This window comes from Dreissena polymorpha, chromosome 2 (genome assembly GCF_020536995.1).
Source record: "Dreissena polymorpha isolate Duluth1 chromosome 2, UMN_Dpol_1.0, whole genome shotgun sequence".
Classification (NCBI taxonomy): domain Eukaryota; kingdom Metazoa; phylum Mollusca; class Bivalvia; order Myida; family Dreissenidae; genus Dreissena; species Dreissena polymorpha.
Genome location: NC_068356.1, coordinates 22,405,320 through 22,422,583, shown reverse-complemented (window position 1 = coordinate 22,422,583; position 17,264 = coordinate 22,405,320). Strand labels below are relative to the sequence as shown.

The window sequence follows — 17,264 nt, the reverse complement described above, 5'->3', positions numbered from 1 at the left end:
CCCCCTCTTCTTCGAAGGGGGGCATAAATATTACATAAAGCAATATCGTAAGTACTAGTACGTGTCTTATTTTTTTTATTTTAATTTGTTAAAGTCACACACCTTGAAATGAAATACATTGCAGAGTAAATTTAAGCATGAATATGAAACATAAACTGCATATAATCATGTATCGTTTTAAAACAGATACGTTACCAGAAAAAAACAGATACGTTACCAAGAATGTCAAAGAGTTTTTCATTATATTTCTCGGAATATTTCTATATCGAGTTATTGTATGTCATCATAGCTATTTTCCAACAAAATTTGCAAAAATCTCCACTTACCCTTGTTTTCCAGAGCCTCTAATATTTTGTTTTCCTTTCCTTAAACAAAAATGGCGGAAAACGCTGTCCAGCGATGTTGCTCGATACATGACACCATCATCTATATGACATCATTTGGTTATCGCGCAAAAATATCAATTAAATCTCATTTAGCGAAAATCGGTAACATATCTGTTCATAACATATCTGTTTGCCCAAAACTAAACTACATCAGATGCGTCATTTATATTTGTCAGATATATCAAAGTTGAAAATTTTTGGTAATTATATATTTAAAATGTACTTTAAAAAGACCCGATATGCATATACCAACGAGGGTACATGATGTTCAGTGAGAAAGGATGGAAACGTATCTGTTCTGTTTTAAAGAAAACTACATGTCGCCTTACCTTAATGAAGGCATCGTTGCTTTTCAATGTTTCTGGTAGCAGTATTAATGTCTAGATGATGAAATATAATGTTTTGTGATTTTAAAAAGGCAGTTTTAATAATCAAACGGGTTATACTATTGTTATTCTTGTAGCTCTGAAGTTTGGTAACGTATCTGTTCAATGGTTCAGGGACATGGTTTTCAACATGTATATTTTCAAAAATAAAATATTCTTACAGAATTTGATGTATACACTAAGTTATTTGAACTTTATTTATACTTTTGATGGAGTTTTGTCATCTCATGATTTTCGGGAAAGTGATATATAACAAAACGCAGTATGTGCTGCGGTGGTTGGGGACATTGAAAAAACTTTAAATAGCATCAGTACATGCTGGAATTATTGTAAAAAATGCACAGGAAACATTTAATGTATGTTTTAAGTACGTAATGACACTCTCGTGAAATACAAAGCAGCAAACATGTTTTCCAGCAACATCAGAGGAAATTATACACGTGGGTCAGAATTTACTCCTAATTTACTACTTTAGTGAAGAATCAATGATAGTGTACTCCATATCACAGTTTACATAACTGAACAGCATATCAAAGTGTACATACATAAACAGCATATCACAGTGTACATGCATGTAGTGCATATTCCAGTGTACATACATGTACAGCATATCACAGTGTAAATACCTATACAGCATATCAAGGTACCCATATATGTACTGCATATCACAGTTTACATAACTGTATAGCATATCACAGTGTACATACCTGTACAGCTTATCACAGGTCACATACATGTAAGCATATCACAGTGTACATACGGAATATTACGCTAGTCAATTGTTCCAAGAGTTTGTATTACTCGAGTGGCTTGTGTGATGACGTATCACACGAGAGGCGGAACCTCCAGTGTGATGCGAAATAGCACAAGCCACAAGAGTCATACAAACTCTTGGAACAATTGACTAGCGTAATATTCCTTTTATTATATACAACAACTAACGAAAACAGTTGACAAATGTATTTTTTCTCTAACAAAACTGACAAAACAATGACTAAAACGGTACGCCATAGTTTATTTAAGACGCGTATGAATACAGTTTATGTAAATTAACGTGTAAACATTCGAACCGGGAAAACCCAGGTTTCCGACACGCTTACCTTAATGCCATCGTTAATCCAATTTTTATAACAATTAAGTTGACAACTTTAATCCGATGTTTATAACAAAAACGTTTAAACGATATGCACTTCCACTTCTATCTTCCATGTCTTTATCGAAACTTAGTTTAAACCACGCTATTTTATTGTATTCCTATCGAAATATACATTAGGCATGATAAACACACCCTCCAAAATGCGTTTTTAACACATTGTTTACTGATAAAAAACACCACGTCCGACATGTCCTTACAGAATTTAAATAAAATTATTGTGTTTTGTCACAGAAATGACGTCACACGATTAACTACGTAATATATTTCGTAATATAAAATATTTCTATTTTCAGTTCGTGTAATGTGACGTCATTAAATCGGTCGAAGTAGTCCGGCTAGTATGGTAATACGGAATTGGAAACAGCGAGTAGCGTAATACGGGATTTTTTATTTCAACGTTTGATACAACCTGTATTTTGTTAAAAGCATTAAACAGGTATATAATAAATACATATACAGCATATCACTGTGCAAATATATTAAATCTAATCAGAGAGTACACAACTGTACAGAGTATCATAGTGCACATACCTGTTCAGGATATCAAACTGTACATACCTGTATAGCTTATCAGAGTGTACATATATGTACAGCATAACACAGTCTGCATACATTTAAATCAAATCACAGAGTACATAGATGTACAGCGTATCATAGTGTCCATACCTGTACAGCTTATCATAGTGTAATACCTGTACAGCTTATCACAGTGTACATACATGTGACAGCATAACACAGTCTGCATACATTTAAATCTAATCACATAGTACATAGATGTACAGCTTATCATAGTGTCCATACCTCTACAGCTTATCATAGTGTAATACAAGTACAGCTTACCATAGTGTATATACCTTAACAGCTTATCAAAGTGTACATACCTGTACAGCTGATAATAGTGTACATAACTGTACACCTTATCATGGTGTACATACCAGTACACCTAATCATGGTGTACATACTCTGTACAGCTTATCATAGTGTACATACCTGTACAGCTTATCATAGTGTTCATACCTGTACAACTGATTATAGCGTCCATACCTGTACAGCTTATTGTAGTGTTCATACCTGTACAGCTTATCATAGTGTTCATACCTGTACAACTGATTATAGCGTCCATACCTGTACAGCTTATCACAGTATACATACCTGTACAGCTTATCATAGTGTCAATACCTTTAAAGCTTTCATAGTGTCCATTCTTATACAGCTTTTCATAGTGTCAATACCTGTACAGCTTATCATAGTGTCAATACCTGTACATCTTATCATAGTGTACATACCTGTACAGCTAATCATCGTGTGCATACCTGTACAGCTTATAATAGTGTACATACCTGTACACCTTATCATGGTGTACATACCAGTTCAGCTTATCATAGTTTCAATACCTGTACAGCTTATCATAGTGTACATACCTGTACAGCTAATCATCGTGTACATACCTGTACAGCTTATAATAGTGTACATACCTGTACACCTTATCATAGTGCACATACCAGTTCAGCTTATCATAGTGTCAATACCTGTACAGCTTATCATAGTGTACATACCTGTACAGCTAATCATCATGTACATACCTGTACAGCTTATAATAGTGTACATACCTGTACACCTTATCATGGTGTACATACCTGTACACCTTATCATAGTGTCCATACTTGTACAGCTTATCATAGTGTCTTTACCTGTACAGCTTATAATTGTGTTCATACATGTACAGCCTATCATAGTGTCCCTACTTTTACAGCTTATCATAATGTCCATACCTGTAAAGCTTATCATAGTGTCCATACCTGTACAGCTTATCATACCTGTACAGCTTAACATAGTGTTCAAACCTGTACAACTGATCATAGTGTCCATACATGTACAGCTTATCACAGTGTACATACCTGTACAGATTATCAAAGTGCCAATACATGTACAGCTTATCATAGTGTCAATACCAGTACAGCTTATCACAGCGTCAATACCTGTACTGCTTTTCACAGTGTACATACCTGTACAGCTTATCATATTGTCAATACCTGTACAGCTTATCACAGTGTACATACCTGTACAGCTTATCATAGTGTACATACCTGTACAGCTTATCACATTGTCCATACCTGTACAGCTTATCATAATGTACATACCTGTACAGGTTATCATATATACCTGTACAGTTTATTTTAGTGTCCATACCTGTACAGCTTATCATAGTGTACATACTTGTACAGCTTACCATGATGTACATACATGTACAGCTTATCAAAGTGTACATACCTGTACAGCTTATCATATTGTCCATACTTGTACAGCTTTCATAGTGTCCATTCCTATACAGCTTATCATAGTGTACAAACATGTACAGCTTATCATCGTGTCCATTGCTGTACAGCTTATCATATTGTCCATACTTGTACAGCTTTCATAGTGTCCATTCCTATACAGCTTATCATAGTGTACAAACATGTACAGCTTATCATCGTGTCCATTGCTGTACAGCTTATCATAGTGTACATACCTGTACAGCTTATCATATTGTCTATACCTGTATAGCTTATCATAGTGTCCATACCTGTACAGCGTAACATAGTGTACATACATGTACAGCTTATCATAGTGTACATACCTGTACAGCTTATCATAGTGTCCATACCTGTACAGCTTATCACAGTGTACATACATGTACAGCTTATCACAGTGTACATACCTGTACAGCTTATAGTGCCCATACATGAACAGCTTATCACAGTGTACATATATGTACAGCTTATCACAGTGTCCATACCTGTACAGCTTATCATAGTGTCCATACCTGTACAGCTTATCATAGTGTACATACCTGTACAGCTTATCACAGTGTACATACCTGTACAGCTTTTCATAGTGTCAATACCTGTACAGCTTATCATAGTGTCAATACCTGTACAGCTTATCATAGTGTCCATACCTGTACAGCTTATCATAGTGTCCATACCTGTATAGCTTATCATCGTGTCCATTGCTGTACAGCTTATCATAGTGTACATACCTGTACAGCTTATCACAATGCAGGCGCCTGTAGTAGGGGATATCCCACTGTTTTATTGGCTCTTTTAGTCCCATGGATGCTGCAAACTGCTGTAAGTCGGCTACTTCTTTCTTAGCCATTGGTAGAAAATGTTCCCTGTATCTGCAATTTGTAGGTTTGTTTGTTTGTGTGCTTATTTGTTAATTTTGTTGAGATTATCTCGGTTTTCAACAATATTTCAGTCATCTTACATCGGTTTATAAACCAACACACAGTTTACCTGGATTAGCTGGTTTACCAGCACAAAGTGCTCATGTTAAGAAAAGAAACTCATTTCATAATAAATGGTCAGTATCATGTAATCCAGCTCAAGCGACAATATTTGTGAAATAATCACAATGAAATGATTGTCATCATGTCATTTGGTAGCATAACTGAACATTGAAAATTCTGCAAGACAACAATTATAACAAGGGACAAAATTGTCACAAAACCAGGTTATCATTGTGAAAAAAAAATCTGATAAAGGGAGAAAACTCAAACTGAACTTTATAAATGAACAAACAAAATTAACCCCCTTTGTAAGTTTTTTTTTTTTTTTAATCTATTTTTAGTCGTGGCGACCTTGACATTGGAGATATTGACGTGATTCTTTCGTGCGACACACCATCCCATGATGGTGAACAAATGTGCCAAATGATTTTAAAATCTCACAATGAATGACATAGTTATGGCCAGGACAAGCTAATTTATGGCCATTTTTGACCTTTGAACTCAAAGTGTGACCTTGACCTTGGAGATATCGACGTAATTATTTCGCGCGACACACCGTCCAATGATGGTGAACAAATGTGCCAAATTATTTTAAAATCTGACAATGAACGACATAGTTATTGCCCGGACAAGCTTGTTCCGCCAGCCCGCCAGCCAGCCAGCCAGCCCGCCAGCCAGCCAGCCAGCCAGCCCGCCCGCCTTCGCCAATCTAATAACCAGTTTTTTCCTTCGGAAAACCTGGTTAAAAACCTGGTTAAAAACAACACTTAAATATGTAAACAATTTTTCAATGAGGTGCCCAAGCACTTAAAACAGCTAGAAACAAAGGGAACCAAGAAATCATTTTAAACAAGAGATTGCCTAGCAATATGGTCCCCTACCGGCTCCACCATTTTCAGAAATTCCACCATTGTCAGAATTTTATTTTTTTATTTGTTGCTTGCCACAGCAACCAGAATTTTTAACGTAGGAACAAAATGAAATGAGGTGCATAATGTCCATATTGCCATCTATCCGGGATTCAAGTTTCATGAAAAAATATGAAGAACTTTTAAAGTTATCGCAGGATCCAGAAAACCACCATTTTCAGCAGTATTTCTAGTCTATTTGTTGCCATAGCAACCAGAATTGTTGATGTAAGAACAAAATGAAATGTTATTGCAGGATCCAGAAAAGTGTGACGGACAGACAGACTGACAGACAGACTGACAGAGTGCAAACCATAAGTCCCCTCCGGTAAAACCGGTAGGGGACAATAAATAGCTAGAATGGTGAATACCTGTCTAACATTGTGAGAACAGTTTTCAGATTTCCTGCCATTCGTCTCTCCATACACAGGTCTGTGAAATGTTCAAACCCCACCTTCTGGGCAATGTCTCTCCTGAACACACATTAAATACCGGGCAATGTCTCTCCTGAACACACATTAAATACAGATTTGTAGGGCCAGCTCAGAGATCCCTTGTACTAAGCAAGCACTAACAATATATTATTTATTATACAATACAGGAAATAGTTGTATACAAACTTGTAACCCAGGCTCCATATTTACTTTAAAACAGACTTGTCCAGTCTGACTAGCGGCTTAAAAATCATTGACATCAAAAATACACATACAGTGAGATGAAACATGACATATTTCTTCCAATGTTCTTATGCATTTTCATTAAAGAACAAAATCAGAGTGTTATGTGGAGTGCAAAACACAGTTGAATCGCACTCTGTGCAGTGCGCGCAAGCTTATCACAGATGACAATTTTCAGATTGGTGTCAAGCGGAGTCTTCCTTTTAACTCAAAATACTTTAGAAGCAGAAAGTGTTATCCCAGAAAGTGTTATCCCAGAAAGTGTTATCCCTGATAAGCCAGTGCGGACTGCACAGAACAAAATGGGACAACACTTTACGCACATGCATTAAACCCCCTTTTAACACAGTGCAGCTCAGTTTGTCTTACCTTGCTTCTGTGATCTGACCAGGTATCTCAAAAGTGTGCAGTCGAATATCTGTGGAGAAGTGTGTGCCAATGATGTGCCAGCCATTCCACACCTTGAAGCGGTGGGTCCTGTTGGGACAAATCTCCAGGAACGCCTCCACAATGGGCTTCTTCAAGGTCACCCGCCAGGGCCCCCGGTCTACTGCTGACCTGGCCATACATGGCAAACATTCATGGACTGATTAATATGTAAGGATGGGAAGGAATAGTGCAATAATGTTTGAATTTTAAAAATATGTTTGTCATTATTTGAAAATATTCCAATATTAGTTATTTTTAATCTTTAAATTTCAATGTCCAAACTTGCTACCTTTCAGAGCAAAGTAATGTACCTGATTGCCTAAAATACCAATACTTATTTTATAATATATACAGCTTTTAAAAAGGGAATAAGAGTAATAATTTTGTAAACAATTATCTATTATTATATTCTTCATTTTCACTGAATTTATTTCTTTTTTAAAAGATATATGATATTTCCAGAAAATATTGCCTTAATTTTCATTTATTTCAACCCTATAATAAATTATTTGGATAACCTTCCCTAGATCATATTTTTGCTTTTGTTTTCGCATTTTTTTTTAATGAACTCCAAAATCACAGAACCACATTTAATTGGTTACTTTTTTAAGTAACTAAATTCTGATATGATAATCCTGAACTTAATATCTGGATATAGCAATTAAAATGATTGGCCATTCGAAAAAAATGAAAGCTGTGTTGTCTCTTTTGTCTTAATTGCTAGACGCTGATCTATAAATAACATGTAAATTATCTTAGGCAATAGATTTAACACAGTGTATTAACACCTGTGTATACAAGAACATTGTCTACACTGAAAAAAAAGACTTTGCACCAATACTCTATTCGAAGTTTTTTGCATAAAAAATGAATATTCAAAAATTAATTTTTGATTCCTATATTTGGAAGATTTTCGACTGTTACGTTATTTGTTCCCATCACTATAAATAACATAATCATGTGCATAAAACAATTACTACAAAAATGGGCCTCTTTATGTTATAAAAATGTGTATGTTAAAGGTGAAACGTTGAATCAGTATAAAGACTTCGGAGGATGTTGAATGCAGGAAAACAGATTCAGTGAAACATGAAATAACATTTTTTTAAATAAAATTTTAATAGCTATCTGACAACTAAAATGATGTAAGTTTTAATTATTTAAACCAGCAAAAGCAAGGAAATGAGAATGGTTGGTAAGTCTCCAACTCTTGGTGCACAGTACTTTAGTACGTCAATTTGTATTAGGATAAATGCTGCTAAATGTATAAGGAACAAGAACACAGGAACTGTCTTCAAGTACATACTTATCTCTAGCTATCTCCTGTATAATCTCTGCAGGTAATTCTTTCAAATACTTCCAGTCTGCTTGTCCTCCGAGGTCCAGAAAAAACAGGGACTTGTGGGTCATCACCTTACGTCTACAAGGCAGAATATTGTGAAGAAATGTAGACCTATTAAATAATGCTCTCCTTTCACAATGTATTGTTTGTTGGACTTTTCTCTCTGTTTTCAACAGAATTTCAAAGCATTCAGTTCAGCCAGGCACACTTTTCCAAAAGTTCATACTGAGCATTAAAATAATCTCAGGCAAAAGCAGAATGGCCATACAAATAACTGCATGAATAATCAGGCCCAAATCATACAGCCCCACAAGAGTCCCCGTATTGATAGTCCATTGAGCCATAAATTAAGCTGTCCAGGCCCAAATGAAAAGGTACAATCAAGGATTCCCCAAGGAAAACATGGTGGGATGACCTTGAACATAGAAACTTGTGTTTTGGACAGTGACTGGAGAATTAAGGGAAATGGTACTATCATGGCCAAAAATTTAAATCGGTCATTTTCAAACCATATTGGTCTCAGACCAGCAAAAGGAAAATAATATTAAATCTGCACATAAGACCCATGGTGTATTTGACAGAGTTATGCTTACTGGAATTCCTCCTGGTTTCTTTCTATCTTCTGGTAGCATTCCATGATGTATGTGTAGTCTTTTTTCTTGTTGTCCAGCTTATGCATGCCAATCATCTTTGCCTCATATATATATATGTCCAGCAGACGTTTGTGATAGTCTGACAACTTGTCGTAATCTTTCTTCTTAATCCTCTGAAATTTTAATAAGAGCACATCAAGCATTTAGCAATGTTTTATGTTGGTGCGTGCCAGTAATTCACAGTTATTCAATTATCATTTGAAGTCAATATTCCTGTATAAATGATAAAGAAGCATTGATCCAGAGATCACTATTTTAATAGGGAAATGAGATTTGGTTGTTTTGAGTCTCTTTTCATTTGACAAGAAAACAAAAGCCTTTGAATATGAAATGGTTTTGAACATGTAGTGTTTCACACTGCTTATACCTAAGTTGTAACCCTAACTTCATACAAACTGCAACACAGTTGAACAAGGTTTGGAAATTTTCAACTGAGAATGCTAATGGGATGAGTCTTTACATACGAGGATATGTACATAGGATGTAAACATTCAGAGTTTAAAATATAGAAATGTAAATATTTGTTTACAACAAGAGCATTGTAGAATTCTTCTTGGAAATGTATTTCATTCAGAGATCGCTGAATCTGGCTGTCAATCTGAAATGAGAAATATTCTTGACCCATACTTACAACCATGAAAACTGTATGCTATTGTAAAAATCATTATTGTAAATGATTGTAAAAAAATTAAGAAAAGTCAGCTTACTGGTATCTCTTTCCATTTGCTGATGAAAAACTAGATTTTGTAAGAAATAGTGACAAATACTCCCTGATTTCGCATGCTGAATAGCAATTTGCATTGATCATTTTATAGATTTTTTTTAATGAGAAAGGGGCACAACTTTTGCAATATTTTTGGTAGGATGATTCATGTTTCAGAAGCACAAATTAATATCATAAGTAAAAAAGCATAAATGTTTAAATGTTGTAAGTATAAATGTGAAGGAGTCTACGCACAGACGGTTACAAAGACAAACATCCAGTGTGATTACGATTTACCCAGTGCTGTCTTTAGGCTACTGGGGTATAACTATTTTTTCAGACTTAGACAAGGCAATCTAGCATTCTCATGTCAACATAATCCAGGCAAACCATGCAGCTGTACATATTACAATTCTAGAGATGATCAATAATGACTTTAAGAGGAAAGCCTATGATTCAAACTTCAATGATAGTTATGCAAGTAGAGCTGTTGGTATTGCCGATGACAATGTGAAGGTAGCATGACTATGATGTAAAATACGATGAGAACTATGTGTGTGTTACTGCTGCTGTTGCTGATGATAAGATATGGAAGATTTAATATGTTCTCACTCTGTCATAGTTTGGTCGAGGGAAGTCTTTGAAGTTTGTCTGAGTGAGAATCTCTGCCTGATGGTAGGCTGTGTACAGTGGTGCCATCGACTGCTCCAGGGCGCTCACTATCTCCTCAAAACTCAACTTCTTTGCTATAACATGTGCATGTAAAATAAATTATGTTTTATGTCTCTTACAAGCATTTATGTTTGTCATTATAAGGTATATTATATAATCTTATATCTTTTTGCACAAAAACTTTAAAGAGCAATTAACAATTTACATTACCTATGTAGCATCTTAAATTTTTTTTATAACTGTCAACACAAAAAAACTTACCACTCAAAGTATCAACAAGCTGATCAAATTTTGAATCAAAGGTTAATGCCAACTTTGCACATCCTCGAAGCACTGTGTTTTTTTTAACTTTGGAAAACTCCGGGAATTTTTCATAGTTCATAACTGGGTTGTTGTCTTTGTTGTCTTTTGGCACCTCTGGGATACTGAAAATGTATTTTTCTGAACTAGAAGAGCGAAAAAGTGTACAAAATGAGGAATGGTTAAAATCAGACAGTTAATGAGAACTGTTGACACCTGGACAAATCAACCATTCCTAATTTAAGTACTCATGTTGTATGAATATTTGTATGAAACTGAAGAAGCTAGGTATGTAAATCTCTCACTTAAATACCATGTAATGCAGTTAACATATGGTGAACTTCCAAACAAGGTTACTCTGTCGCGCTAACAAGGTACAAGAAGTAACAAAAAAGTATAAATTAAACCCTGAGCCGTTGTCAAAAATTATTCCACAAGCAAAATATAAAAACAGTTTCCTGACCAGAAACCATTGGAGCCATTAGCTCCTTTCTCCCAGACCTGGTGCAGATCTGCTGACAAGTCCCACTCAGTCTGCAGACATACTTCGCCTTATCAGTACTGCCTGTCACTTAAATTGCCAATATGCCATCAAAGTCTTTTACCGTTATTGGAAATCACTTTCCCTAGGCAGTACAAAGCGGAAGGGAAGTCCAGCTTCACAAAGATGTGGCATTTATGCATAATAATTTGCTACAATTGGGTTATTAAAAAAAATTCTATTGGTCATAGCCTTTGTATTACTCTGGTTAGTTTTTCTTGAATGATTTGAGCTAATGTGAGTAAATACGTACAGCTCAAAGTTCTTCCTGGTAAAGGCAAAGAACATAAAAAAATAAGTCTCAAGAATGTCTATAAAATCGAGTTCTATCAAACTAATACATGTACATTGTAACGAACATGATACTTGTTTCCATCCACATCAATTTGTGTGTCTTTTGTAGAGAAATGCTCAAGTTAAAAACTTGACAAAAAATCGTGTTCAAACCAAAAGCAAACATTTTTTATTGAATGAGTTGGTTTATCACGATTGGTTAATTAGAAACGCGATCTATCTTGAGGAGGATTCCAGGGAAAGGCAATGTATAATTTTTGCATAGTTTCGAATTTGGAATACTAGATGTTGACCGTTGTAAATACCTTCCAGGAACTGTTGACTTGTTTGAAACTTGGATTAACATTATTATACTGCAAGCACACCATATCACGTACGTTATTTAGTTTGCGCATTTAGGATATACAGTACAGCCCACGCAGAACAAACATATTTCGCGATCCGCAGAGTCAAGGCGCAGCAAGTCGATGCCAAGTTGGCCGTTGAAGCCGCATCAGTATGCGGCAGCACGTAGCATTTCACCACTATGCTTTGCATCTGTCCGCCAAGACATGTCGAGGCAAGCCGCGATCCAGGATATGACGCAGAGTAGACGCGCATCAGAAAATAAAAATCTTTTTAAAATTATTAGTTAGTCAAAAAAAATTAAAAGAACAATTATAATAATATTAAAATCATAATTAATTTAATGTATCTATTACTGCATAATCACTATTTTTCCCGTCCCTACTCATTACCAGATAATCCAGTATATTCCAGTTTTAAAGCAAATTCTGGTAAATATTTACGATAAAAGTGCTCAAGAATTTCAAGAAACACATACATTCGCAATTTTTCTTCGAATAAATTTTGGCATTTGTTACTATTTAAAGATGTGATGAAATAACGTCGAATCGGGTTGTTTTTTCCCCACTGAACACGCGTTAATCACCTGACTTGATGTTCATGTTTTTATACAACACAAAATACACCCACACTTTCTATGCAACGTTCTACATGTCTGAATAATTTTCGCGCGCTTTTTATTGAGACAAAGGATAAGGCACTGTTAATTTTACGCTAGAATTTAATTGTTAATGTTGTTTTAGTATTGAAATTTGTAAGCCTGTTTCGGATTACAAATTCAATAATGCTCATTTGAGAATCGAACGAAACATGTACAGTTGTGCGTAATTAATTCAACGATAATTTGTTAAAGCGCATTACGTGTCAAATATATTTCAGGACGTGATATTATATAAATAGTCTATAAAGCATCATTTTATAGACATATAAAAATCATATTCGCATATCAAAACGTGAAAATAATAACTATGAAAGTAGCGCAAATCTTGGTTTCTACGCTACACAAATGTACATGTCGGCGATATGAACACACGACGCGGCCGCCGAGTATTAACGATTCTGGCCGTGGCGTGACTGAGGATTATGTTGGTTCTGCGTGGGCTGTACTGTATTTATGATCTTTATGTGTTTATTTATGCCAGAAAATAGTTTATGTGGCTCATATAAGTGATAAAAGGGCCGCCTGGATTTCTTTATTAGTTGCAACTCCTATTGACCCGGAGGGTCAATAGTTTGCAGTTGGATCATTGCAACTATTAATCTAGTAAACTGAATGAGCCAATTCAGAAAAACTGGATCTGGCTTTTGTTACATCTATTTTACAGAGGTTTTGAATAATCTATCTATCTATCTTTCAATAATGCCGGACTTCCCTCACGGGTATTACTGGCAGGTGCGCGTGTCAGTGCAAGATAAAAGGGGTTTAAAAGCATTGAAAGGGAAACTTAAAAGCACGAAAGTGAGGTGAACATAAGTGTGATAGTGTTAAACAAGAAGAAACATATTTATAGGTTAAAAGTTATTAAAAACACTGTTTTGTGCATTCAGGGACGACTGGAGAGTAGAGTGGGGCTAAGGCAACGCTTAAACCCCTCTAGTTCTGACTGCTGTACAATTGAGGCAGGTAAGCTGTTCCAAAGAACTACGGTGAAAGGAAAGAATGAGTATTTGAAGTGGTTGGCTGATGTATGTATTTGTCTGAATGAGAGTGGGTGCAGCAGGCCTTGAAGAATCCACTCGACCACTCGCATATGCGAGTGAAGTTGATGGTCGGGCGAGTAAAGTTTGTTAAATACTCGACCGACCGGGCGAGTGCTGTTTTTCATGTTGAGAAATATAAATTCAGTTCCAGAACTCCTGCCACATCAATACAAATTGCGAACAATTTTTCGAACGAACAAAAAATAGGTTTAGTACACAAAAAAACTGCACTTTCGTTTTGACACTGAAAAATGACGTAACAGGCACAGTCAAAATAATTCTCGAAATTGGCTGCCCTCTTTTCGTAGGTGTCAGTGCTGTCAGCTAATCGATTCAAAGTGAAAAACACAGTTAAATATATTGGTCATTCCGTGAAGAATAAAATTTCATTGTAATGTAAATATCAATAGAAAAAATAAAACAACTGGTTAATTATAATACTTCTTATATTTAATTAAAAAGAAAAAGAAAAAATAATTATTAATAAACAGAATAATTCTTGATCAGAAGCCTTAGCAAAAATTTACCATATTGTACCCATTTGTCAATCAAGCGTGTCTTTCAGTAAAAGTTCGCCTGAAATATTAAAACTCAGCATGGAAAAGGGTTCAATTTTAAAATATCTGCAAGGTGGTGGAGACAGGGAACAGAAAGAAAGGTCATCAAAACTATAAATAAAGATTTTTTTTTTTAATGCAGGGCGAGTAGATTAAAGTGACGGGCGAGTGGATTGTCATGCCCACTCGCCCTGAAGGGCAAGTGGCTCTGGAAAAATTCTTCAAGGCCTGAGTGCATATGACGAGTCATCCTCATAGGCCTTTCAAGATATGATGGCAGCACAATGGCTACCAAGCCATACACAACCTTGTAAAACTTTTGGTCAGTCTGGAGAGGTCACGTCGGTCCATTAAAGTCTGCCAGCCAAGTTCAGATTGCATACCGGAGACACTGCTGTAAAATGAGTAGCTGTTTTTTACCCCTTGGACTGCTCTACGCTGTACTTTTTCTATTTTGTCAGTATTATATTTGGTATGTGGGCTCCAGACAGAGAACGAATATTCTACCTGGGGTCTAACTAAGGTCTTATAGGCTACTTCTCTGATGTTTTCATTTTTAGTTTGTATATTTCTGCGGATGAAACCAAGAGATTTATTAGCATTTGTTGTAATGTTGGTACATTATTAAGTCGGTGTATTACGATTGGTTGTTTACACACGAGATCTATCTTGCAGAGGATTCCGGATATAGTCGATAGCACAGACTAAGACTAACACATTTAAATAAACCATTGATGTGTTTGAAACTTTTGATTAATATCAATATTATGCGAGCACACCTTATCATGTAATTTGTTCTAACTTGTGCATTAGCGATATATATCTGTTAATTGCTGTTGCTAATATTATTATTTTAATTTTAAGCGCTGCCTGGATTCCAGGCCGTATCTTTCCATGAAAAAGGATTTTATCAGTCAGTTGCAACAATCACATCAACCCGCAGGATCAATAGCTGGGAGTAAGATTGTTGCAACTAACCTTTTTTCGGTGGTAAACTTTCAACATATTGTATACAGTTTGACAGAAACAATCAGTGACATGTAGCCTGTTAATGGTCAATTTATGTCAATGTCAAACATAAAAACTGACGATTGAGAGATTAATTGTCTCTTACAACACGAAGTATCCTCTTGACATCGAATTTGTAGCTTCTGAATTGTTTCTGCATGGCATATACAAGACCGACTGCAAATGACGAATCTTTTGCATTGATACTCGACAAACCATGGATGCTGCCATCTTGATGTAGCATTATATAAAAACAAAACGGAGCCAAAGACGAAACGGTTAAAACAATACACTATGAACGAACCACTCTTTTACACTGCGGTTCATTGCATTCATGTATGGTGAGGAACGAACGACAACTCTGCTAGGAGAATGTGAACGAACTTACAATTTCAGGTACACTGTTCAGCAGGACATGCGTCGTATGAACCACCTATTTAATTAATACGTTTAAATACTTTAAGTGCTTTTTATTTCTTACAAATATATTTAGTTTATAGATAAACTTAAATTGCATGTGATGCACATCATTTATCTGATGAGTGTCATTTAAAATTGCTAATTAGGACAGACACTGCACGTTTATTTTTCGGCGAAGCTGTATTAAGCCAGCTTTTCACCTTACGTGACAATTGTAACTGTCCAATAAAATTCAAATAAAATTTCCCGCGGCTAGGTCAGAATGAAAACACTTCATTTATCCCATAGGCTGATTTGAGCATACGACAAGAACATTGGAAACATGTCCGCGTTTTTGTAACACTGTTTTACTGTGTGTTCAGCATGAAACAATTTTATCTCTAATAAAAAGGTTTAAAAGATAGAACAGTTTTACAGTCAATCTCGACATCAATACAGTTTGTGTGTGCACCTTTTATTTTCAGAGGAATTCCAGCGTGAGAACATTTGTACTTTAAAGGCTATGTTCTCATATTTAGTACTAACTTCCATATTCCTGTCAACATGTTAACATGAAAAGTATAAAGAGCAGTGGAAGCGAGACCTCACTTTAATGCATTGCATTTCAACCCGCGAGGTATCAGGGTCAGATACAGGTCATCGCTGCATCTTCACAACTACCTTATGTGCTGACCGAAGTTCGCGGCGAGTAAAATTATCGTTATATAATAAAGGCGCTATAGCATGAACTAGGTGAACTGGAATTTTCTTTAGACAAGAAAGATGTTAAATGAAGATAACCAGCGATATAATTATGGTATGTCAATATTCAATAATAGATTCTTAATGTGTTTTCAACAATACCATGATAAATTTTATTTTTAATTATTTTAACAATAATTCTTCCACCATATTGACTAATGTATTAAACATGAGCGCGATGATTCTCGATACTGTTAATAATCGAATCACATTGCAATGCCCGACAAACCACTAAAACAGGTTTGTTCGAAGAGTGCGCGTATAAATATTAAAAATATGTACGGATACTTTGCGTGTGGCCGGTTGACTCATATGTTTTAATTTAACTTCCATTCTTCTTTTGGTTTTCTGTTTTTTATCTATAGGTTTATGACCAGCAATATGTAATTATGTAAAATAAGCCGCTAAAACTCCGCGTAACATCCCGTACTGCGTGTGATGCAGCTAAGAACTGCACAGAAAAAGACATTCGCTATCCTTAATCTCATTCATTAAACTCTTTACCTTGCATAAACTCCAACCACAATCAACGCCGTATATCTTTTTTAAAGATATTTCTTGTTAATTGATTCAGCAATATTATATCAAAATACGATTTTTTTTCTCACATTCACTTGTATCTAATCTCAAACGTTTTCCTTCTGCGTGTATTTGGGAATCCCTCAAATGTGCGTTTTATAGCCACCATAGCAAAATAACCTTCATTTTATAAAACTGGAGTAAGTCTGGATATCATGGAATATGTGGCTCTTTCAAGAGGTGGCCTCCACG

General features: G+C 35.5%; 1 protein-coding gene across 1 annotated transcript in view; it reads right to left on the bottom strand.

Moving 5' to 3' along the window:
* Nucleotides 1-15,606, bottom strand: part of LOC127866200 (uncharacterized) — a 38,909-nt gene extending 23,303 nt beyond the window's left edge. Inside the window, exons 1-9 of the mRNA XM_052406621.1 lie at nt 15,439-15,606; nt 10,848-11,011; nt 10,527-10,660; nt 9,741-9,809; nt 9,152-9,324; nt 8,523-8,636; nt 7,157-7,345; nt 6,482-6,583; nt 4,951-5,091 (exon numbers count right to left, since the gene is read on the bottom strand). Coding sequence (XP_052262581.1) covers nt 4,951-5,091; nt 6,482-6,583; nt 7,157-7,345; nt 8,523-8,636; nt 9,152-9,324; nt 9,741-9,809; nt 10,527-10,660; nt 10,848-11,011; nt 15,439-15,563 — 1,211 coding nt within the window. The 5' untranslated portion in view covers nt 15,564-15,606. The remainder of the gene's footprint in view (nt 1-4,950; nt 5,092-6,481; nt 6,584-7,156; nt 7,346-8,522; nt 8,637-9,151; nt 9,325-9,740; nt 9,810-10,526; nt 10,661-10,847; nt 11,012-15,438) is intronic.
* Nucleotides 15,607-17,264: the final 1,658 nt, after the last annotated feature.